Here is a 23285-nt window from a genome sequence, read left to right as displayed (position 1 = left end):
TTGGACTACAGCTCGCAACAACTCCAACCAACTTAGAACCAGCAGATAATCTGAAAGCTGCATTCTGTGCCAGATACCAAAGTATGTGTTTCTACTGCATGCTTGCAAGAAAATGAAATGGACGGACTTTAAAAAGATGATTGGGCGGGGGCCCACACTCTGTTTCTCCCCACTGGCACCCTTATTTGTAATTTTCATCAGATTCCAATGCTTGTTATCCCATTAAATTGATATGTACCGTACCAGCTAACATCCTTCGCAGATGTTCCCTCCTTTATCAGTTGTGATAATTCAAGCAGTCCTGCTGGCCTGAGAGTCGTGTTCTGAAGAATTTCTGTATTATCTTGCTTTGTTTACTCAAACATGGTTTAGAGGTGGTAAGAGTCAAGCAACATCCAATGTAGCTTTCAGCCCTCTGTGAACTTCACCCACCAGAGATGGTCTTTTACGTGCCATTGCTTGTTTCTGGCATCTCAGAGGAAGTTAGGAGCTTGTGATCTTTCAGCTCATTCCCACCCCTGATTCACCTCTTGAACATGGAGACAAGCAGGCAGTTGATTTCAGTTCAGGAGTGGTCACTCAGCCTGTGAAGATAGAAATAGAATCCTCAAGTTATTTTAATTATTGGCTGGCACTTGCTTGCACATGGGGCTGCCCTTGAAGATGACTCAGAAACTTCAATTGGTCCAAAGTGCAGCGGACAGATTTCTGGCTGAGATTTTGTTTAGATCTCGTATAGCCCCTGTTTTGAAGCAGCTGTACTAGTTGACTGTTCTTTTTGGGGGACTCATTAAAGGTGCTCATGCTGGTGTTGAAATCCCTAAATGACGTAGGCCCCAAATATCTGAAACACTACCACCTTTGCTGCAGATCATCTCAGATGCTAAGATCAACGAAGGAGGCCCCTTCTTGGTAGTTTCTTCACTGTCAGCAGCTTGGGAGTGGTGGCAGCCTGGGAGAGGGTCTTCTCTGTGGCAGCCCCTACAGAGGGTGCATCTGACATCTTCATTGTACAGCTTCTGGCAAATGCTGAAGACTCACCTCTTTACCCTGGCCTTTGACGCTTGAAGTGCATATTTTTAGGACCCACCTTATTTTGGGTGGTTGTAAGTTGTTTTAAACTCTTTTTAATATTGTGCTTTAATTGTTGTAAGCTGCCTTGTGACCTTTGGGTGAAGTACAGGTTGATGATGATGATGGCAGCTAATGGACTCTATTTTCCTTCTCTTTTCAGGCAGCACATGGGAAACTCTTGCACAGCACATTGGAGTCACCAGGTAAGGGTATAGAGGAGAAAGGTGAGGGCAAATCCTTTTAGAGCTGCATCCCTTGGGCCACCCACTGCAGCATGCCCCTTGGGAAGATGCGTAGGCAGAGAGACTGAGTGTGGAACTGAACTGAAACTGGGAAGTCATAGGGAAGAGGGCATGGAAGCTCAGTGTTCTGTTCCAGCCCAGAGGTAGCCAATGTGGCGCCCTCCATATGTTGCTGGACTGCAACTCCCATCATGCCTCACTACTGGTCATGCTGGCTGGAGCTGGTGGGAGTTGGAGTTGCACAACATCTGGAGGGCCACAGGTTCCCCTTCTCTGCTTTTGGGGCTTGGAAAGCAGGTGCTGCTGCCAGCTTTTGGGCGAGCCTTGTTTGCTTTTGCACCATGTATTGCTAGCCTGTGCCACAGACCAAAGCCTGGCCCAGCTGTGGCATATAACGCAGCCTCAGCACTTTCAGGATTTACCACTCCTCTTTTAACTTCCAGGCTGGACTTGAACGATATCCCCAACTCGGTGCGCTTGGTGGCCCCCGACCTCGGGATTCTGCTGGTCTCTGCCATCTGCCTTGGTGTTTGCAGCCGCCTGGAGCCAGCGAGTCACCCATCAGAATCCTGCCCTGAACAGGTGTGTGTGTGTGTGTGTGTGTGTGTGAGAGAGAGAGAGAGAGAGAGAGAGAGAGAGAGAGAGAGAGAGAGAGAGGCGCTGCTAACCGTTGAGGTGCCTCATCATACCTATTGCAGCACAACACGTTGCAGTAGGGCAGACACAAATGTGGAGAGTGTCCTGTTTGTGTGTTTCCCATCAGGGCAACCGGTTGGCCACTGTGAGAGCAGGATGCTGAGCTAGGTGGGTCTTTGGCCTGATCCAGCACCCAGGCTCTTCCAGGTTTTCCTTTCAGTTTTCTAAGGGCTCATCCACACTTCCACTTGCACTGTGCCTAGAAAGCACGGGTCTGAGCTGTTTTCCCCTTGCTCCACACATTTCCAAGGGAGAGAACTGCTGTTTAGCCATAGATCAGAACAGATGGCAGTCCGGGAAAAACTCAAATTGCTGTTTGCTTTGATTGAGCGCTAAAGAGAGGCTTTCCCCGGGGAAGCAGTGAGACGAGAGGAAGTGTGGATAAACCCTAAGTGTGCATTTGCTCTTCTGTCTGCTTCTCCTTTCCCTGTTTTGGGATAGCAGGGTCACCCCAAAACATTTTGCTAACGGAGGTGAAGGACAAGATGGTGCTGCCAGCCTCCACATTGCCGGATGGGGAGGAGGGCAGGCTGTGTGGCAAACACTGCCCCCCAGCGCCTTGCCTTCACTGGCTACCTCGCTCTCCCTAATGGTAGGACCGGCTCCCGGTGGGATACAGTGCTCATTTTCTTTCTCCAAATTCAGTCTTGCTAAGCTTAACTCAGAGTAGACCCAATGAATTTAATGAATCCAACCTACTCTTGTTCAACAAGCCTTCTGTAAGTGAAACTTAATTGAACGCCACTCTTGTGTTCCAATGATTCTGTGACTAGATAGACCTCTTGGCTCTTCCTTGTGTTCTCATTAGCATCATCCTGCTCTTGCCAGGATTCTTCACGCCTCCTCTCTCCCCCCCCCCCCCCGCCATTAGCTCCGGAGGAGTGCAGGAGGGGGAGAGAGAGAGAGACTGACTTTCCTGGCACCTCAAACTGTGACTCACCCACCTCGAGGGCAGGTTTCCCACATCTGCCCCAGTGGATGAGCGACTTTTGCCGTTCCCAAGTTGCCATAGAGACTCCCTAACAAAACACCGGGACTCAACAGAGGCCTTTCTATGCAGGGCTGCTTTGAGATCTCCGAGGATAAGATTCAGCAGTGTGGAGGGTGGGCAGCAAGTTGCCACCTGCCTGCTGGCACTTATTGCTGCTTGGCACCCAATTAGTGCAGGGCCAGGCTCAGGAGTGTCCCCATGCCCTGCCCAGGGCTGAGACAGGCATGGCAAGGAAAGGGTGCACGTGTGTGTCTTTTTGTGTCAAAATCTGATGGGCAGTAGAGCTGGAAAAGAGAAATCAGTGATGTAAATTTCCCCAGTGATTGTTAAGTGAAAGGCTTCTCTCCCCCCCCCCTTTTTTTTTTTTTGGCTGATGGAAGGGACTCACATCAGGAAAGTGGGGAAAAGATGGGGCTAAGCAAAGTTGGGAAAGCAATAAAACTGCAAGCACATTTGCAAAGCTAAGTAGGGTTTGGTATGGTTTCAAACTGGATGGGGGACCACATGTTAAGATGCAGGAGGTCAATGGCTCTCAGGGTCCCTTCCAACGCTACAATTCTATGATTCTAAGAGCTCTTCGCATGAATGGGAGAGTAGAAGAATGGGTGCAAAACAGGAGTGGGGTGCCTTTTTCCAACCCTAGGGCTGCAGTCCTTTATGGGCAACTTTCTGGGATCAGAGGCAAACAGTGGGTGAAGCTATGGACATAAAGGTATTCTTTGTACAGTAGGCCCTCTCTGGCTTCTGTTTGGAGAAGCAACCATCATTATAGGAGTTCAGGGACATATTCCAGCCAGGCAAAATCACTCAGTGAGGAGTGTGACCTGGGGAAAGGAGGCGTGACTGGAAAGAGGCGGGGCATGGCAAGATCCTGGAGGACCAGGAAGGGAGTCTTGGAGGGCTCCATATGGTCCCTGGGCTTGAGTTTCTCCCACCCCTGGTGTAAAGGAAGATGAGGCAGGAAGTGGAATTGGGAGACTTGAGAGAGAGAGAATTGGAAAGGGAGGGTGCCTCCACACCGCACTTTTTCATGGACTTAGCACTGCTCATGCTTCCAAATTTTTAATAGCATCCACATTATGTAACCCTCATCAAAATGCCATGCCATATCCCTAACCCCCATCCAGATTTTCCATTTCTGTGTTAGCTCATTTTTTTGTTATACTTACTAGGTTTTTCACAGAAATGGAAAATCCAGATTAAAAGGGAAGATAATATGAGGTGGCATTTTGATGGGGACGATGCAGTGTGGGGATGCTGCTCAGAGCACTCATGTGCAGGTGGTGCCAAGTCCCCAATGAGCTGCCACGTGGAAGTGCCTGTAATGTTACTTGCTGTTCTTCATCCCTCAAAATGGCAGGGAAAATACGACCATCCATTCCTCCTCCTTCCATCCCCAGCATGAAGTTGGCACATTGAATGCAAAGTAGGACTCCTGCGTTTAAAACATTTTAATGTATTTGTTTGTGGAAGTTTACGGACCTCTCTAGTACAGAAGTTTTGGAGCAGTGTACAACATGTTTAACGACACGTTATATAAAAATCTTGCTCTACCTATCTATCAAATAAAAACCAAACCTTTCCAGACCAGAAAAATTGAATGCCAGGCTGCATTGCGATTCCCCAAAGGCTTGCCTTGAAATAAACTTTTGAAACATCTGCAAACTGTTGGTGCATGTCACACCATATTGATTTCATCTTCCGTTTTTATTTATTTATGGCATTTATATTCCACTTCTCCTCCAAGGAGCTCAAGGTGGTGTGCATGGTTCTCTTCCTCCCCCTTTAATCCTCTCAACAACCCTGTGAGGTAGGCTAGGCTGAGAGACTGTGGCTGGCCCAAGGTCACCCAGTGACTTTCATGGCTGAGCAGGGATTTGAACCCTGGTCTCCTAAGGTCCTGGTCCAACACACTTACCACTACACCACATTGGCTCTCTCCAGAGTGTCGGTGCCACTAAATGTTCTCTATGTAGTAACTGTCAAGCAGACCTCTGGAATACCTGGCACCACCAGGAGGACCTCTGGAATGAGAGAGCACCCTTAGCACCCCCAGAGCAGGGTGTTTTTTATTAAGCCAAGACAAGCAAACAGAGTGGTGGTTTGGGAGAGGGGAAAGGGCTGGGCTATTGTTTTCAGCAAGTTCCTCTTTTCTTGGCCAAGGAATACATGAAGGTAATTAACACACAGGAGTCTGCTCTGAGCATGTGCAGAGAGCATTCCCTCCACTATCTTGAACACACTTGGGTTTGGAGAGGGTTTGAAGGCACAGCTTGAGCCAGTGTGGTGTAGTGGTTAAGAGTGGTAATCTGGTGAACCGGATTTGCGTCTCTGCTCCTCCACCTGCAGCTGCTGGGTGACCTTGGGCCAGTCACACTTCTTTGAAGTCTCTCAGCCCCACTCACCTCACAGAGTGTTTGTTGTCAGGGAGGAAGGGAAAGGAGAATATTAGCCACTTTGAGACTCCTTCGGGTAGTGATAAAGCGGGATATCAAATCCAAACTCTTCTTCTTCTTCTTCTTCTAACCCTTTGCACCCATCAGGAACAGTCTTGGGGTCCCAGGCTGGGCCCCTCACTGGCTTCCCCCTGCCATGGGGCTCATTGCTTCTTGGTATGGAGAGGGCATTCTCCTTCCCCCTTCCTATCGCTCCTGCTTTTCCCTCTCTGCCTCTCCCTGCTCCTAGCTTTAGCAAATGCCGAGCTAAAGCTGGAAACTCTGAGGTCAGGCTGCCTTGTGCAGGGCCCTTTCCGCTGGACTCTCCAAGGGGGAGGGGGAATTCTCTGCTTTGTACATTTTCGGCACAATTGATCTGGGCCGGACTTGGAGCCCGTGGCCGAAGTGCGTCCAGCAACGGAGGAGGTGGGGCCAAATACCTTTTCTGTGAAAGCCACATTAGGCTGGAAAATCGCTCGGGCGTCGTCAGGAACCCAGGCTGGGCAGCCAAGAAAAACAGGCCTTTTACGGAATGCACTTTCCAAAGCGGCTAATGAAACAAACAAGGCCAGGTGGTGGGTCAGGGGGCAGGCGGCAGGCTTGGTGGGTGGGGGGAAAGCCTGGCTCCAGCAGAGAGCTCTGGATGCTCTGCATGTCTCTGGGGAGCTGCTTGGGCCGCCAGAGGCATCCATAGCAGGGCTGGGAGGGATGCACAAACACCATTGCCCCGTCGTCACAAGGCTCATGAAACTGGGAGACGGGTCAACTGCTGCCGGCCCCCGGTGGCTTTACTTGTTGGTTTACAAACAGATATATCACACCTTTCTGTCAATGGTTCTCAAGGCAACTTGTAGCAAAAGTTTAAAAATAGCCAGTCAGTTTAAAGTAGCAACAGCATAAGAATAGCCAACTGGGGTGGGGTACACACCAAATAAGCACAGCCCCCAATGACTAAAATGCAATCCTATTCGTTTGTTTGTTTTTGTTTCTGGAATTATGGATCACTTCCGATGAAGCAATTTAACCATTAAAAAATCATATGTAACAGCGATTAAGATAATATCATATCCAAAACAATTCTATGCATAATCTCTCTGTTTGACGGTGGAACGGACTCCCTTGGAAGGTGGTGGAGGCTCATTTCCTGGAGGTTTTTAAACAGAGATTGGCTGGCCACCTGTTAAGGGTTCTTTAGCTGGGATTCCTAGGGTCCCTTCCAGCTCTTCAGTTCTACGATTCTATACTGATGTGGAAGGAAGGATCACTGACTTTGGTGGGTCTTCCTTCTGGGTAGACCTGCACATGGTTGTGCTGCCACCCAGCTAAATTTAGCACAGGGGATTTCTTCAGAAGCCACGCTCTGGCTGCTGATCAGAAGGCAAGGAGGGAAGCAGGCTTACAGACCACTCGAGGGAGGACCTTTCACATTCCTGCAACCTCTCCATCCAGTCCCTGGGGGCTGCTGCGGGTGTTACCGTTATTACAGGGAGATCAAGTGTCATTTTGTCCTGATCTTGTTCTCAGGGGAATGTAAGCGATCCCTCTAAGCAGGTTTGTTTTCCCTGGCAAGGCTGTGCTAGGCAGAGATGGGTTGGGGTATCTAATTCCCAGGCCTCAGCTATGCTTCAGTTGCCTCTACAACCATTGCTCAGTGTGGGGCTGGTCCTGTTTCCGCACTCTGCCCTTGCACCCTTCCAAGAAATTACTTCTCTGTTTTAGAGAGATCTGTGGCTCTGCATGGCAGGATACATTACTGGTGTAATATTTTGACATATAATCTCATGAACATAAATAAGCCTGTATATAAGACTGTCCTGTTAAAAGCCTGAGGAGAGCCCTGCTGGATCAGACCCAACCTAGTCTAGTACCCTGCTCCCACAGTTTCTAACCAGTTGCCTTTGGGAACCCCACAATCAGCACCTGAGTGGAAGAGCACTCTCTCTCTCTCCCCACTTGTGATAGCCAGAAAGTGGCATTCCGAGACATATACCGCCTCTGACAAATCATGCAGTTACATTTTATTTCAGAGTGCATTCTTTCCCCACCCCACCTCCCAAAAAACCTCCACAAGTGTGTGCTCAGTTGATTTTGTGCCTCTGCCGTTGCATTGTGCAGAGACAAAAACTGGCCTTTGATGCTGTTGCTGAATTCTAAGCAGAGTTTTGCCTGTGTGTTCTAAATACCAAGTTATCTGCAGCTCTGGCCCTACTCCATAAAGATCAAGGGTTTAATTTCTCAGTGACTCAACGAGCTTGTCCATCAGTAATGGTTCCCACGCTGCAGCTTTCTGGGTGTGGGTGTTTGTTTCCTCTTCCGGAATTCCACTACTGTACATTTTGCTGCTACCAGTAAGCAACATAGGGGCCTTTCCAGACTGGTGGGATTTTTTGCCGGTGCATTCTGCAGCATGTCACATGCCGGCGCAATAATAATGCAGTTGTGGTGGATTTATACTAGACCATCCGCACATTGTTCCACTTTATTAGTTCTGTGATGCTTCCCCCATGTTACCACATTGTTGCTATGTGGAGGGACGCTCCGGAGCTATAGCGTAAGAAAAGCAGGACAAACAATAAACAAACCCCAGAACATCTGTAGTATGAAAAGTTACAGGATTTCAGCAGTAAGTTGTGGGGTATTCCTGCCCTGAAACTGTTGAAGGTGCAAAAAAAACATTGAAAGAAGAAGAAGAGGAGTTTGGATTTGATATCCCGCCTTTCACTCCCCTTCAGGAGTCTCAAAGCGGCTAACATTCTCCTTTCCCTTCCTCCCCCACAACAAACACTCTGTGAGGTGAGTGGGGCTGAGAGACTTCAGAGAAGTGTGACTGGCCCAAGGTCACCCAGCAGCTGCATGTGGAGGAGCAGGGAATCGAACCCGGTTCCCCAGATTACAAGACTACTGCTCTTAACCACTACACCACACTGGCTCGAGGGATTGCATATAATCACGCTGATAACCACAAATCACAATGCATGCACAATAAAACAGATGTCTGGAGAGACCCCAAGACATCCCCCCAGTGCAATCTTCAGAGCAATGCAGCTCTAAAGAAACTGCTTTGGGCTCTTCTGTGTACTGCAAAGGCTTGAGGGCCACATTAACCCTTTGCCAGTCCACATGCCAGCATTGGGTCTGGTCAGAAGTGAGTGTGGCCACTCTCCTGTGTATACACACAGGGTGCACGCTCATGCACAGCCCCCTCCTGCTCAAGTGATCTGTGCAAATCAGTTGCTGTCCCATCCCTGCTCATCCACCTAAAGACCAGACAGGAAGCAATTTGCCTCCCCACCTGGATACTGGGCTGGGGGGACAGATTTAAACCTCTCTCTCTCTCTCCCCAACCCCATGTCTGCTTAAAAATTACATTTTTGTTGGCACCACTGACTGGAGGAGCAGTAAGCTTTGTGTAGGGGACTGTGTCAGGCTAGTGGCTGGTGAGCCACCCTTGGTGTTGTGGCATCTGGTTTGTAATCACATTTTCCCCCCTTCAGGAAGAAGCAGCTGTGGATGGAGATGAGTCAAAGCCTCCAGGAGCAGCCCATGCACCGGCCGAGGCCTCCCCAAGGCACCAAGCGCGGCTGGCTGCCCGCCTCCGGGTAACTGCACACTGGCTCTTGATGGCCGTCGGGAAAATCCTGGCTATTGTGCTGCTAGCGCTGGCAGGTAGGTGTCCAGTGGGGAGCAGAATGGGACTCACCCACATTTAGGGATTTGGGGTGGGGGGAGAGAAATTGGATCTCATTTTTGTGTTTAAAAGCTAATCTACCTGATTTGCACTTTCTGAAACAATGTACAAGCCAAAACACAGCTGTCCTTCAACATTTGCACTTCTATGAATTTTGCAGTGGAGTTCTCCAGCAAAGTACAGTTGAACCTCGGATCCCAAACGCCTCCGTTTTAGAACGTTTCAGCTCCCAAACGCCCCAAATCCGGAAGTAAATGCTCTGGTTTTCGAATGTTTTTTGGAAGCTGAATATCCGACACGGCTTCTGCTTGAGTGCAGGAAGCTCCTGCAGCCAATCGGAAGCCATGCTGCAGTTGTCAAACATTTTGGAAGCCAAACGGGCTTCTGGAACAGACTGTGTTCAACAACCGAGGTTTGACTGTAACGCATATTAAAAATCATTTAAGTGAAGCCTAAAAACAGTATTCAAAGGATCCTATATTTGGGGAAATACTAAGGGAAATAAGCTTTGCAAAAATATTAATTTGAGGCAAAATTTCATGAAGTGCGTATATTAGAAGAAACTTGCACTGAAATGCTGATAAACATTTTCCACAGGGCTTTTTGCATTTTACAGTCAGGAAAGACTCCAAAGGGGATTGAGAAGCTTTTTCTCCCCCGTGCAAACTTTGTACCCCCCCCAAAAAAAAGGTACATGTAGAAATGGAAGGTGACATAGGTGGAGTGTACACATGCCTCTGTTTCTGTGGGAAATAGCTTTGTGCTGGGTCAGGCCCTGCTCAATACTGGAATGCAGAGCTCACCCCCTCAGTTCCAAAGCAGTTCCTTGCAACCCGCTGTATGCCAATAATCTTTGCTGCCTCCTTGTTTGCATCCTAGGGATCACCTTGCCCTCCGCTTTCTCCAGTGTGTACTACTTGCTCTTTGTCGGCCTCTGCACCTGGTGGGCCTGCCACTTCCCCGTCAGCCGCCTGGCTTTCAACACCTTGTGTGTCATGGTGGACGTCTTTGCCGGAGGCCACCTCATCTGCCTCTATGGCTATCAGACCCCCTTCATCCAGAGCGTCCTTCCACCCACTGGCCTCTGGGCACGGTAAGTGTGCGATAGTTGTGAATGGCCTGGGGGAGGTGGAGAGTAGGATGCCAGGATTGTGTCAGTGATGCTCAGCTAGTAGAGCTGTGTGTGGTTTGCAGTGAATCAAGTCCCAATTGCCTAACAGCATCAACTAAAACTCCCACCCCACCCTTCAAAAAATCAGGTTGCTGGAAGAGAACATGCATGTATGATATTTGGTGTACAGTAGGCAACATGGCGGGGGGGCATCTCAATTAAGCCTGTGTGTGGGATTCCCCAATCTTGATGCACTGAATGGGCAGGTGGAAGAGCCTAGCAGGCTCAAGGCAGCTGCCAGATGGCTTGACTCTTCCTCTCAACTAAAGCACGAAGATTTCCCATTGCTAGGCAAGTTCGGTGCAAGTTTCATTCTAGGGTGTCCACCCACTTCCACTCTCTACCCCTTCCAACCTGAGGCAGCTAGGGAGCGACAAGGATTGCCTGGGAGAATCCAGCCCATTCAGTTTTTTATCTCTCCAAACATTTTGAAAGTTGAGGAGCCAGACCGAAGTGGAATTGGAGCAACCTGGAGACCTGTTTGCAGTCTCCTTTGAACCAGTTTCCCCTTCCCACGCGCCATTATTGTTGATCTCAGGGGCCCACGGTGCTCAGGGATTAACCACACAGAGCCCAACAGATTGAGAAGGACTCTTAGCCACACCTATGCAACCAGAGAAAAGACTTCCTTCTCTTTGAAAGCCAGGATCAAAGCAGAGAGCTTTCACTCTTTGAACCTCCTGAGCCTGGGCATCTCTGTAAGATGGGCTGCAGGTGTCTGCTGCCCTTTCTATACTCCTTGCCAGGTTTCCCGTGGGAAAGTCCTTTTTGCTGGCCAGTCTGGGGCAGTTTCCCATCTCATTCTTTGCAACCTTACCTGTGGCTTTTGTGGTGCATTGCCAGCAAACAATACATTTGAGAAAGCGAATGCTTTTGAAAACATGGCAAAGAAACATTCACTGCATACCTATTTTTTACAGCCTTATGAAGTTTCTACCTTGCAAGTCCTTTTGATCCCAGGAGAGGCATGGCATGGAAGAAGTCATGGTTACCAGCATGCTTTGTGGGTGGGCAGTATCTGTCACTAGCCCTGGAGCAGAGAGACAACTTAGTTTCCCACCTTGATTTTTAAGCCTTAGGGCAGCATTTCCCAACCTTGGGCCTCCAGCTGTTTTTGGACTACAACTCCCATAATCCTCAGCTAGCAAGACCAGTGGTCAGGGATGATGGGAATTGTAATTCGAAAACAGCTGGAGGCTCAAGGTTGGGAAACACTGCCTTAGGGTGACCATAGCTCAGGGTCATAGCTCCTGCTTTGTATACAGCAGATCCCAGGTTCGATCCCTGACATCTTCAGTTAAAACAGGGATGGGGCAACATTGGTGCCCCCCCACCCAGATCTTGTTGGACTCCAGTTCCTGCCAGCTCCAACCAGCATGGCCCATGGGAGCTGGTATCCAAAAACAGATGGAGGACTGTAGGTTCCCCATCTCTGGGTTGAAAGCATTGAACAGGTTGCAGGTGGTAGAAACCCCCTTCTCCCTGAGAACCTGGAGTTCTGCTGCTAGCCAGAGTGGGCACTGTTGACCTGGTATGCCAGCTTCCCATGTCTCATAAGAACATAAGAAGAGTCTGCTGGATCAGGCCAATGGCCATCTAGTTCAGCATCCTGGTAGCACAGTGACCAGCCAGATGTGTGTGGGAAAACAGCAAGCAGAACATGAGCAAAAGAGAGCACTCTCCCCTCCCCTGGCTTCCAGCACCTGGTCCCCTGATAGTTTCCATTTACTGTTTCCAAACGTTTTCATGGGTCTTGTCTCCCAAGTGAGGAGCCATCCCATCCCTTAAAATTAATAGTTGAGTGAGTGAGGCTTCGGATCTCCAGCATCCATGGGAGCATCAAAATACCAAAGTTTTCTCCTGCTGGCATTGCCAACTAGTGATACTGCCTTCCCCCATATATGTCCACATTGTTCTACAGAACTGGCAGCGTTACAGCTTTGGACCCCTCTGACCAGTGACATCAGGCAAACACCTTCCCTGAACTCCTTCCGGCGCCTGCTAAAAGCATTTTTGTTTAGACAAGGCTATCCAGACATGCAGAATGTTGGCGTGTGTTTTAATTTGTTTTAAATCTATCCCTGATTTTAATTGTTTCTTAATGTTCTAGTTAGTTGTTTCCATCTGTTTTTATCAATGATTTTATGGTGTCATTCTTTTCGTAAACTGCTTTGAGATTTTCTTTACAACCAAGGGGTGTATGAATTTTATGAAATAAATAAAACAAAATAAACAAACGAGTGCCAGCAGCTGGGACGGAATCCCCTTGTGAATTTAGCTGTGGTGATTCTGGAGCTGCTTTTGGAGTTGGTCACTAGAGGGGGTTTTTGGGGTGGGGGAGCTGGCCTAACATCTGGGTGTTGTGGAGCCTTGCCATTGCTTTCATCCTCCGTTTCCCTGTAGGTTGTTTGGTTTGAAGGCCATCGTCCTCCACGTGGGCTGTAGCAAGCCCAATGCGCTGCTCCTGAATGTCAGTCTCCCCTGGCCTGTCTACGTCAACCCGGGGATCCTCCTGCTGCTGTATTATGTCCTGGCCACCCTGGTGAAGCTCCGCAGGTCACACTTCTATACACAGGTAAGCCTTGCCGGACTGGTGTTGCTGCCTTTGACTCTGCCTGTCTGGACACTCTCCTCCCTGTTAGGGATTGGGGAGAAATTTGTTTGTCTCAGCTGCCTTGATTTTCTTGCAACAGACCCAGTGCAGAAGAAAGAAAGCTCCAGTGGCATTCTTGGGTGGGTGTTTCAATAACCACAAAAAGGGACAAATGGAAATAGGGGCATTTGTTTATGTGCAGTACAGCACTGGTTAAGAGCTCTGACCTGGATCTTTCACATTCAGATATCCAACTTGGCCTTAAACCTCCCGGACAGCAATAAAGAAGGTGCTGTCTCTAAGCCTCAGTCCTCACCAGCTGTAACTTGGGGGAGTCCTACTTTGCTCAGTGGCAGAACACCTGCTTTGCATGCCAAAGATCCTAGGTTCGATCTCCAGCATCTCCAGGAAGGGCACAGAGAGACCTCAGCCTGGAAGCACTGGAGAGCTGCTGCCAGCCTGGGTAGATGATGCTGAGCTAGATGGAGTAATGGTCCAATTTGGGATAAGGCAGCTTCTTATTTTCTATGAGCCCTTTATTCTAAATCATGAGGACTAGACTATTTTTGAAGGAAGGGGTTCAGTTCAGTGGTAGAGCTATGAAAACTCTGTAGGTATTTATTATTCTGAATGTGACGGCTGTACCTGTGGAAGAAGTTTTGAGCAGGGATCTGGGTGTACTTAGTCCACTCCACGATCTGAAAATCACCCACATATCAATGAGGGGTTGGACTGGTTGGGTTTTTTGCTAGGGACTGGGGAAGCCAGCTCAGGGTTGCCAGGATCATTCCTTCCTTCCACTTAAAATAGCACAGTCCCAGTGGCATTCTTATTTCCTTTATTTTGCTTTTGTAAAAACAAAAACAGAGAGAGGCCTCAAGCACAACATCCGAGTTTCTGGAGCTGGAGAACTGGTCCACAGACCAAGATGGCTTGGCAGAAGATGCTAAGGTGAGGTGCCCACAGGGTGGCTGTGTGAGGTGGCTGGGACTGCTAAGGCTCGCTGGTGACAAAGGGAAAATGAGCCCCCAAAGGCTCAGGAGCCAGGCCTTGAGCAGATGCAGGGCTTGCTACTCCTTGGCACTGGGAAGCGGGGAAAGGAACGAGAACTGCACCACCTCAAACTGCAGGTAGGGATTCATATATATTTTTAATGCCCTCCTACATAGAACCTTTGGGACGCGGGTGGCGCTGTGGTCTAAACCACAGAGCCTAGGGCTTGCCGATCAAAAGGTCGGTGGTTCGAATCCCTGTGATGGGGTGAGCTCCCGTTGCTTGGTCCCTGCTCCTGCCAACCTAGTAGTTCGAAAGCACGTCAATGTGCAAGTAGATAAATAGGTACCACTCTGGCGGGAAGGTAAACGGCGTTTCTGTGCACTGCCCTGGTTTGCCAGAAGTGGCTTAGTCATGACCCGGAAGCTGTCTGAGGACAAATGCCGGCTCCCTTGGCCAGTAAAGCGAGATGGGCACCGCAACCCCAGAGTTGTCCGCGACTGGACCTAATGGTCAGGGGTCCTTTTACATAGAACTTTTAAAAAAGCCAAGAGAGAGACGGACTTCCCTTCAAACAGAAAACTAGCACAATTGAGAGCAGACAGAACTATAATTTTTGTCTCTGACATGGTAGCTTTTGTTGTTGTTGTTTGCAGAAATCAATCCAGTGAATATGATTGGTATTATTGTTGCTTTCAGTCCATAAATTGATTATGCCCTGTCCTCCAACTTGTATTGCATTTCCTTTGCATTGAAATGAATGGGGAGGGATAAAAAAACGGCCAGATAATGTATGTAATTAATTGCATAAATTACATAAGCTACATAATTTCACCCCAGTAAACAGTGAGACAAATAAGTTATTGGCAGAAGATGAACTGCAGCAGAACAGAAACAGAGCAGCATGGGACGAATACAGGGCAAGGCGATGTCTTCTTACATCCCTGCCCACAATAGATTGGTTAAGCCTTTAAGGTGCCACAAGATTCTGAGGTTTATCTGCTGTGACGCGTTGACATGGCTGCACCTCTGGAACGTGCCCTCCTTATCCTGATGCTTCCAAGCTCTGAGCTGCTTGCTGAACTATCCAGATGTTGATGCCTGTTGAATGTCCATTTGCCTCAACAATTTTATCCTGCTTTCTTCTACAGCCAATGCTGACTTCTGAGACAGAGGCATCTGGTGCTGATGCTGAGGATTGCACTGTGCATGTCCTTGGGGAGACTGGGCAGCCAGGTAAGGGTTGCAGCTGTGCTCTGGTGAGCCAAGGAGGCTGCAGGGACTGTTCTGCACTGCTTTTTCTGAATTCAGAGCAGTTTGCAAAATTTTCTTCCTACCTACCTTTGTATATTCCTCCCTTTTTGCCAACTTATTCATTCTCTTAACTACACACTGTCTGCAATGGCTGCGTAGCACAGGATCAGATGGCGGAAAGGGAACATCCAGCCCAACTGCCCCTTGAAAGGCAGAACCCTCTTGCTCCAAACCCTGCCTGAGCTGATCAGCCTAGCCTATCAGCCACCCAGGTCTCTGTCAGAGGGTGGTTGCAAAGCGCAAGGAGGCTTGAAGATCAAATGTCTCATTAGATTGCATTTGCATGGGAGCCAAGCCTCCTGCTAAGAAGAGATGGTAAATGATCCCTGTGATCTTTCCCCAGTAGTCAGTCGGAGGGGCTCAGAGTGATCTGGAAGCACCTGCTTGTAGTCATGTGTATCAAGTGAAGCAGATCTGTCTGGGATGGGAAACCCATGTGGAAATTGCTCTGAACTCCATGGAGGAAGGACCATATATCAGTGTAATGCACAGTAAAATATGGTTGGTCGGGTTCAGAATGGAAGCAGAATTCACCCACTGAGGTTTTTTTAATGGGAGATAAAGTTATCAGAAGCTGCTAGCTGCAATTCCCCCTCCACTGCCAAAGGCAGTAAGCCTCTGAATGCCAGTTACTGGGATTCACTAGAGTGTTGCTGCTGCTGCTGCACTCAGCTCCTGTTTGTGGACTTTCCCCTAGGGCATCTGCTTGGCCATAGTGAGAACACGATGCTGGACTAGCTGGGCCTTTGGCCTCACCCAGCTCCAGGCTCTTGTTCTGTACTTAGTGGAAGTCCGCTCCAGACAAACTGTTTGTTGAGCATTCATCAAGCAAACATTATCCCACACTTTCCAGTGCATTTTCCTGACACTTTCCTTGTCACAAAAAGTCCAGTTTTGGAGGTTGAAGTGGGCCTGTTGCACAGGACCTGCAAATCAACTCTCAACTGCATAACTTGCATTTGCTGTCATGTAACTGAATCCGACCCAAAACATTGAAACAGTCTGGAAGCACCCCCAGTCTTTGCTGCTGGTGGTGTGGGCCCTTGGCTCTACTTGACAGTTCCTGGTGTCCTCAGGTTAAGAGACTGGAAGGCAATGTCCTTCTCTGAGCTCATCCTGAAAACTGCTTTTGGCACTGAGCGTAGGTGTGGGAGTTTGCTGCGTAGGCTGCTTACCTGGCATTAAACTGTCCTGGAATCACCTGGGACTGGGTTGGCATGAGGCAGTGCTTCCTCCTGGTGGTTAGAAGGCAGCACTGCAGGCACAGCACTGCTTCTCTTGCATTGGTAACCTGCCCTGATTTCTTGGGAATAAAAGTGCTCCTTGCAAGCTCATGGCCCAGGTGTGTGTAATCCCAGTCTAGCTCTGGAAAACAACACACAAGATCTGGCTCCAAAGGCTGGAGTTTTTCTGACTTTTCTGAGGCCTGGATCCTTCCTGCTCTGATTTTCACATTGCCCTGTCCACACTGGGTTATCTAGCACATAAGAACACCCTGCAGGATCAGGCCAGTGGCTGATGTCTTGAAGTGGTCCTCGAAGACCCTCAGCAATTTTCAGGTGGTCCATAGTGTGAGGGGCGGGGAGAAAGTTTGGGAACCACTGTTGTACCCCATTTGAAGATGTTCTAAAAATTTAAGCGGTTTCTAAATGAATGAATGAATGAATGAATGAATGAATGAATGAATGAACAATGCCCTCAAAATCCCTCCTTTGTAGCCACCAGGAAAAAGGAGCACCGCAAGGAGAAGCTGCTGCTGCATTCCCTGGGCCATGTCATCATGAACCAGAGTTATGTTTGTGCCCTCATTGCTATGATGGTAAGAAGCAGGGGCACCTGGGCCATGCACTGGGAGACGTTGGGGTGGAAGGGTCAAAGGAGGACAGCAGAAGATGCACGGGGGCAGAGGGGGTTGGTGGAAAGAGGGAACAGGACTCGAGAGCTGCTCTTGACACAGCAAGCACTTAATCACAATGAACCTCCCCCCTGTAGTTTTTGTTTTTTTAAAAGAATTATTCCAGCCGCACCCACTTCTTCCACTTCAGGATACATATGCTAAAATCCTGCAATATGAGATTACAAAACAGGAACTAAAGAGTCGTGCCAGAAGGAGAGTTGCATAGCAGGCGGATGGAGTGTTTTATCTTTTGCATTTGCATAAGTAATAATTCAGACCCGGAATTTGTCTCTGTGAATTTCTGCCTGAGGTTCCCTGCACTGCCAAGTTAATTTCTCATGTGATAGGCATTGATAATGTAAAATCCTGTGGTGGTCCTGGTTGGGTCGCCCCCCCCCCCAGCAAAATATCATTATTATTCCTACCTGTGTGGCCAAGGAACTCCTGGCATCTTTAGCTACTTTGCACAAGGTCATGCATTTATCTCTTTCCAGGCCATGCATCTGCCTTTTCCAGCTATACCAGTTTTCCAAAGCAGCAGACAATGAATTAAAGCAATAAATCTTCAGTAGTGCCATATATAGCACATGGCAGAGACTCTTTTGCTTTCCCTTCCTTGCAGGTGTGGAGCATCACCTATCACAGCTGGCTGACGTTTGTGCTGCTGCTCTGGGCCTGCCTCATCTGGATCGTTCGGAGCAGGCACCACTTTGCCATGCTGTGCTCGCCCTTCATCCTGCTCTACGGCATCGCCCTCTGCAGCCTCCAGTATGTTTGGGGCATGGACCTAGAACCAGAGCTGCCCACCAAGGTTGGCTTTATGCCCCTGCAGCAGCTGGGGCTGGTGCGGTATGTTCACCCCTGTCTGCACCTGGGAGCCAAGGTAGGCACCATTTGTGCACCATCTCTGTCCTTTACGTGTGTGTGTGTGTGTGTGTGTGTGTGTGTGTGTGTGTGGCCAGTCTTTCTCTCTCCCTCTTTTCTGCTTTCTCCCCTCTCTTTTCCCACTGTTGGGGCTCTGTTTTGCTGAAAGTGGCATTGGTGTTGTCCTGTGTCTACCTTTGTGCCACAAGATGCTGAAACAGGAGACTTTCCTTCTATGGTCCCCAGAGGATATGATCTTGTCCTTCCATGATGTTCTTGCACAGGAGTGGGAAACCTGCGGTCCTCCAATTGCTCCCAAACTCCAACTCCAATCAGCCCTAGCCAACACAGTCAGTAGGAAGGGATGATGGGAGTTGTAGTCCAGCAATTTATGGAGGGTCACGGGCTTCCGATTCCAGCACAGCCAGCTCAGGATGCTGCAGTGATGCTTGCGCTTGGAATCAGCATTGATCTGTGACAAAACCTAAGTGCAGGAAAGGCCCTTATTCCCCCAGTTTGTGTTTCCCCCCTGAATTTCTCCCTATTGACTTTCTGCACCCGTCCTGTTGTTCTGGAATGGAAACCCAACACTTTGGTGGAAGACTGTTCCCTTGCATGAGGACTCTAACCCACTGCCTCCCCCTCTTTGCCTGCAGCTCCTTTTCACCCTGACCTTCTGGCTCCTGGTGAGGCAATTCGTGAAGGAGAAGCTGCTGAAGAAGAAGCAACGGCCTGCCCCCTTGGTGGAGGTGACAGTTTCAGACTCAGGTGAGAATGCAAGTGCCAAGACCAGCAGGTCAGTTGGCCTGTTTTTTGTTCAATTCTTCATAAACAAACTAACCCTATTTTGCTCATAAACGGGACCCCAGTGGTCCTCCCACCCAGATTACAGACCGGATTGACACCAGTTTAGGTTCAGGAAAGCCTTTGCATCAATTGTGTTTGTGTTTTCTGTATCCTTCCCATGGATGGGCCTGTAAGCAGTTCGTTCCAAAGCATTTGCTGTGCTCTCCAAAACCTAAGTTAAGTTTTGGTTAGACTTTGATATAGCTCAGATGAAGACCCTTGTCTTTGGGACTACATTCCTCCTCAGGCATGCTATTTGTAATGTGAAAAATATGGAGACTGCTCCTGGGCATGTGCAAGTTGCCTTTCCCTTGTGGCCCACCTTATAATTATGGGCCAGGATTTCCATCTCAGGAAGGAAAGAACTCTGTGGGATGGGGGTGATGCTCCACATGCTCCATTCCTGGGGAAAAGAGACTATTCCTTTCCTTTTCCTTGCCCCAAACCGCAAGGATGATGGCCCTGAATTCCAGCTCATGACACTTACTTTGTTGAACAGGGAGTGGGAGAAAAATCCAGGAGAAGCTTGTCTTCCTATCATAATGTGATCTTGAACTTTATGCAGTTTTGTGAGGGAATATCCACATTGTTTGCCAGCACATATGTGAGTACCCAGATTCTATTATTGCAACCTCACATTCTGAGCCACCCTTTTTATTCTCTCCCCTCTCAGGGCCAGACCACAAGCGAGACGTGCTGAAGATCCTGGGGGCGCACGTGATGGCCTTTTACGCAAAGTTCTGGATCTTGGTTTGTGCCGGCATGTTCATCGTCGTCAGCTTTGCCGGACGCCTGGTTGTCTACAAGATTGTCTACATGTTCCTCTTCCTCCTTTGCCTCACCCTCTTCCAGGTTAGGCCGGGTTGGAGAGGCCCCAGGGCCATAGCTTGAAAGAGAGCAGAGGAAGCAGCCTGATATTGAGTCAGACCATTGGTATTCTTTCCAGGGTCCCAAGCAGGAAAAGGTTTACTTCATCAGCTTCTGTCCAGTCTTTTGAAGCTGCTGGAGACTGAACCTGGGAGCTTCTGCATTCTGCTGTGAGCTCTATAGCTCTTCCTTCCTGGAAGAGCCTTGTTCCACTCCCCAAAGATTGTATTGTGAAACCCTAAGATTTCAAGGTGATGCTCTAGTTAAACTGCTGGAGGTGTCCTGGAACGTGTCCTCTTTTTGACTACTTAATATTCCCAAAGTTCCTTGGTCTCCCGCTGCTTACTAAGCAGTCCAAGATCTTTTTGCAGTTATCATAAAGTGCTGGCAACTGGTTGGAGTCTTTCTTGCCTCTCAAAATAGTCTCTGGGAGCTTAATTTTGAGCCTGGCAATTACAGGAGAGCAGTGTGGGGGAGCTTTTGACCAGCTATCCTAATTCATCCCACTCAGCTTCCTCATTTAGACTGCAAGGCCATTTCAGCCAAATTGTGTCCACTTTCTCTGCACCTGATGATGTCAGGTATGGGGCAGGTAACTACACTACTGGAAATGGGTTTGATCAGTTGCAATTGGGGGAGATAATGATCTGGCCTGCTGGTCAGATGCACTTCCCCACCCCTGATGTGGGATATTTCTACTGTTACCTCAATGCTCTTGTTTAAATTTACAAGGTCCAGGTTCCATAAGGACCACTTGATCACTTCTATCCATGCTCAGTCACTGAGGTCTTTGGGGGAGTTATTGTTGTGGTTCCCCATGGCTCAAACGCATGGCTTGCATCCCCTAGGAGTCATGTGTTTAGTATTGTGGCACTCCCTTCTAGCTGATGTTAGACAGTCCCTCACACCCCTGTTAAAATTCTGGTGATTACTGAAGTCTTCTTTTTTATTACAGCTAACTCACTCTTAGTCTTCCTTTGTTGGATCTCCTGTATACCACTTATAGACTACTGTGATTAAGTGGTATACATATTGCTGTAATCAATATTTTCAGGGTCATACAGGCCAAGGGCTTTCAGTCCTGCTGGGGTAGCCCACAGCCCAGGTTGGCAGACAGTGGAGCTTGTTTCTGTTCCCCTGTGGCACATGTGAGAGAGCTGTGGCCCTAGAGATGCTTCTGGACTCCAACTCCCATGAGCCCCAGCCAGTATGGCCAGTGGTCAGGAGCGATGGGAGCTGGGGTCCAGAATCATCGGTCCACAGCTTTCTCCACCCCTGGTATGTGACAAGCAAACAACTCAGAGCATTGATCTCTTGTTGCGCCTTTCATTGGCACCCATCACTTTGCCTCCTCTGGGATTTGGCTCCTCTGGAGAACTGGCTGGGGTGTGTGGGTGGAGTATCCTGACACAGATGGGAGTGCCTTGTGGGTCTTTCTCCTCCCCTGACACCACCTCCCTTTTCTCTGCAGGTGTACTACAGTCTCTGGCGGAAGCTCTTGAAGGCCTTCTGGTGGCTGGTGGTGGCTTACACAATGCTGGTGCTCATTGCTGTTTACACCTTCCAGTTCGAGGACTTCCCCATGTACTGGAAGAACTTCATGGGATTAACCGATGAGCAGTAAGTTTCCCCGCACCCTTAGGACCACTGGAGGAATAGGCTCATGGGGGAAATTTGCTGCTCTGGTCTCCAAGAAATCGAGGTCTCTGCTAGCATATGGAAGTCAGGAGAGCTTTGCTGGGCCAGACGAAAGGTTCATCTTGTCCACCATCCTGCTCCTCAGAGTTGTAGAGCGCATGCCTATGAGAAGCTTACCAGGGCATGAAGCCAATATGCTCCCCATCCACACAACCACACAATCCACACAATGATCAGGAATTATGGGAGTTGTAGTCGGACACCACTGGAAAGCTCTGTCAGATAGAGCGTGGTGCTGATAACGCCATGGTTGCAAGTTTGCTCCCCATAAGGGACAGCTGCATATTCCTGTATTGCAGGGGGTTGGACTAAATGAATCCTTGGGGTCTCTTCCAACTCTATGGCTCTACGATCATGCAGGGCATGTGGAACTCACTCCCACAGGAGGTAGTTAGGGCCACCGACTTGGTTGGCTGTAAAAGAGAATTACCGTATTTTTCGCCCTATAGGAAAAATGAAGGGGAAATCTGTGTGCGTCCTATGGGGCGAATACAGGCTTTCGCTGAAGCTTGAAGAGCGAGAGGGGTCGGTGCGCACCGACCCCTCTCGCTCTCCAGGCTTCAGGAAGCTATCAGCAAGCCTGGGGAGCCCACGGGAGTTCCTGCAGGGCTCCCTACGCTGCGGATAGCAGCCTGCCGCCCGGCGCGTGGAGCATGCTGAAGCAGAGCGCCCCACGCGCCGGACAGACATCGGCCAGCCCCACAAGCTCAGGGGACAGCGGGGAGGCACAGCGCCGCCATCCCGCTGTTCCTCGACCTGGTTTGGAGGCTGGCGCTGGGGAGAAGCGCGCTGTTCCCTGACCTGGTTTGGAGGCTGGCGCTGGGGAGAAGCGCGCTTCTCCCCAGCACCAGCCCCACAAGCTCGGGGGACAGTGGGGAGGCGGAGCGCCGCCATACCGCTGTTCCCCGACCTGGTTTGGTTTCCCCAACCTGGTTTTGGGGGGAAATAAAGGGGGGAATTCCTTTATTTCCCCCCCAAAAAACTAGGTGCGTCCTATGGAACGGAGCGTCCTATGGGACGAAAAATACGGTAGATAAAGCCTATCAACGGCTACTAGACAACATGGCTGTGTTCTGCTTCCACTGTCAGAGGCATTGTGCCTCTGGGGGCCAGTTGCTGGGAATTGCAAGTGGGCAGAATGCTGTTTGCAGGCTTCCCATGGGAACCTGGCCAGCCACTGTTAAGAACAGCATGCTGGACCTAGATGGGCTATTGGCCTGATCCAGCAGGTTTGTCTTACATTCACCCTTCCTCAATCCCCTTTTTCCCCAATAAAGAAAACCCAAAAGGATTGCACATTTTTCTTGTAGTGAAAGTGTGTCCCTGCATTGTTGATATTTGTGTTTCCACCTTTTTGTAGGTCTCCCGCACCTGCCTTGATCTCCCTGGCCAATGTCTCTTTATATATATGTGCTTTCCTCTCTCCCTCTCCCAGGTTGGCTGATCTGGGCCTGGAGCAGTTCAGTGTCTCAGAGCTCTTCTCCAGCATCTTCATCCCGGGCTTCTTCCTGTTGGCCTGCATCCTGCAGCTGCATTACTTCCACCGCCCCTTCATGCGCATCACTGACCTGGAGCATGTCATTCCGCTGCGGGTCGATGGCTCACACGCATTGGGGTATGTAATGCGGTCCCTCTAACAACAGCCTGTGGTGGTTTGGAGATAGCTCCGTCCATGGACTCCTAAACAGAAAGGAGATGGGGATCCCTGACTGATTTGCGGCAGAGAAGCAAGGCTATCTGGCTCTCAACTCTCTAGCAATAGCATTAAGTCAATGATAAAGAAAGTGTGTGTGTGTTGAGAAAGAGGAGCTGCTTTTTCAGTGCACAGCAAGGAAGCCAAGCAATGCAAGAAGAACATTTGTCCCTTCTTGAATTGCTAGCTCAGCCCCTGCTGAAACCTCACCACCACCTCCAAA

The 23285-nt window shown here is 49.3% G+C and overlaps 1 protein-coding gene across 2 annotated transcripts in view; it reads left to right on the top strand.

Annotated features, from left to right (window-relative positions):
• PIEZO1 (piezo type mechanosensitive ion channel component 1 (Er blood group)) overlaps positions 1-23285 on the top strand; it is a 112312-nt gene that overhangs the window by 58454 nt on the left and 30573 nt on the right. For both annotated transcript variants that reach the window (XM_081201095.1, XM_081201096.1), the window contains exons 4-16: positions 1235-1277; positions 1760-1898; positions 8933-9104; positions 10006-10219; positions 12701-12872; positions 13758-13841; positions 15035-15119; positions 16916-17016; positions 17717-17977; positions 18615-18726; positions 19478-19656; positions 21143-21291; positions 22805-22984. In XM_081201095.1, coding sequence (XP_081057221.1) covers positions 1235-1277; positions 1760-1898; positions 8933-9104; positions 10006-10219; positions 12701-12872; positions 13758-13841; positions 15035-15119; positions 16916-17016; positions 17717-17977; positions 18615-18726; positions 19478-19656; positions 21143-21291; positions 22805-22984 — 1891 coding nt within the window. The remainder of the gene's footprint in view (positions 1-1234; positions 1278-1759; positions 1899-8932; positions 9105-10005; positions 10220-12700; positions 12873-13757; positions 13842-15034; positions 15120-16915; positions 17017-17716; positions 17978-18614; positions 18727-19477; positions 19657-21142; positions 21292-22804; positions 22985-23285) is intronic.

The sequence above is a fragment of the Podarcis bocagei genome, assembly GCF_964188305.1.
Source record: "Podarcis bocagei genome assembly, chromosome: 7".
NCBI lineage: Eukaryota > Metazoa > Chordata > Lepidosauria > Squamata > Lacertidae > Podarcis > Podarcis bocagei.
This window is presented reverse-complemented; position numbering and strand designations above follow the sequence as displayed.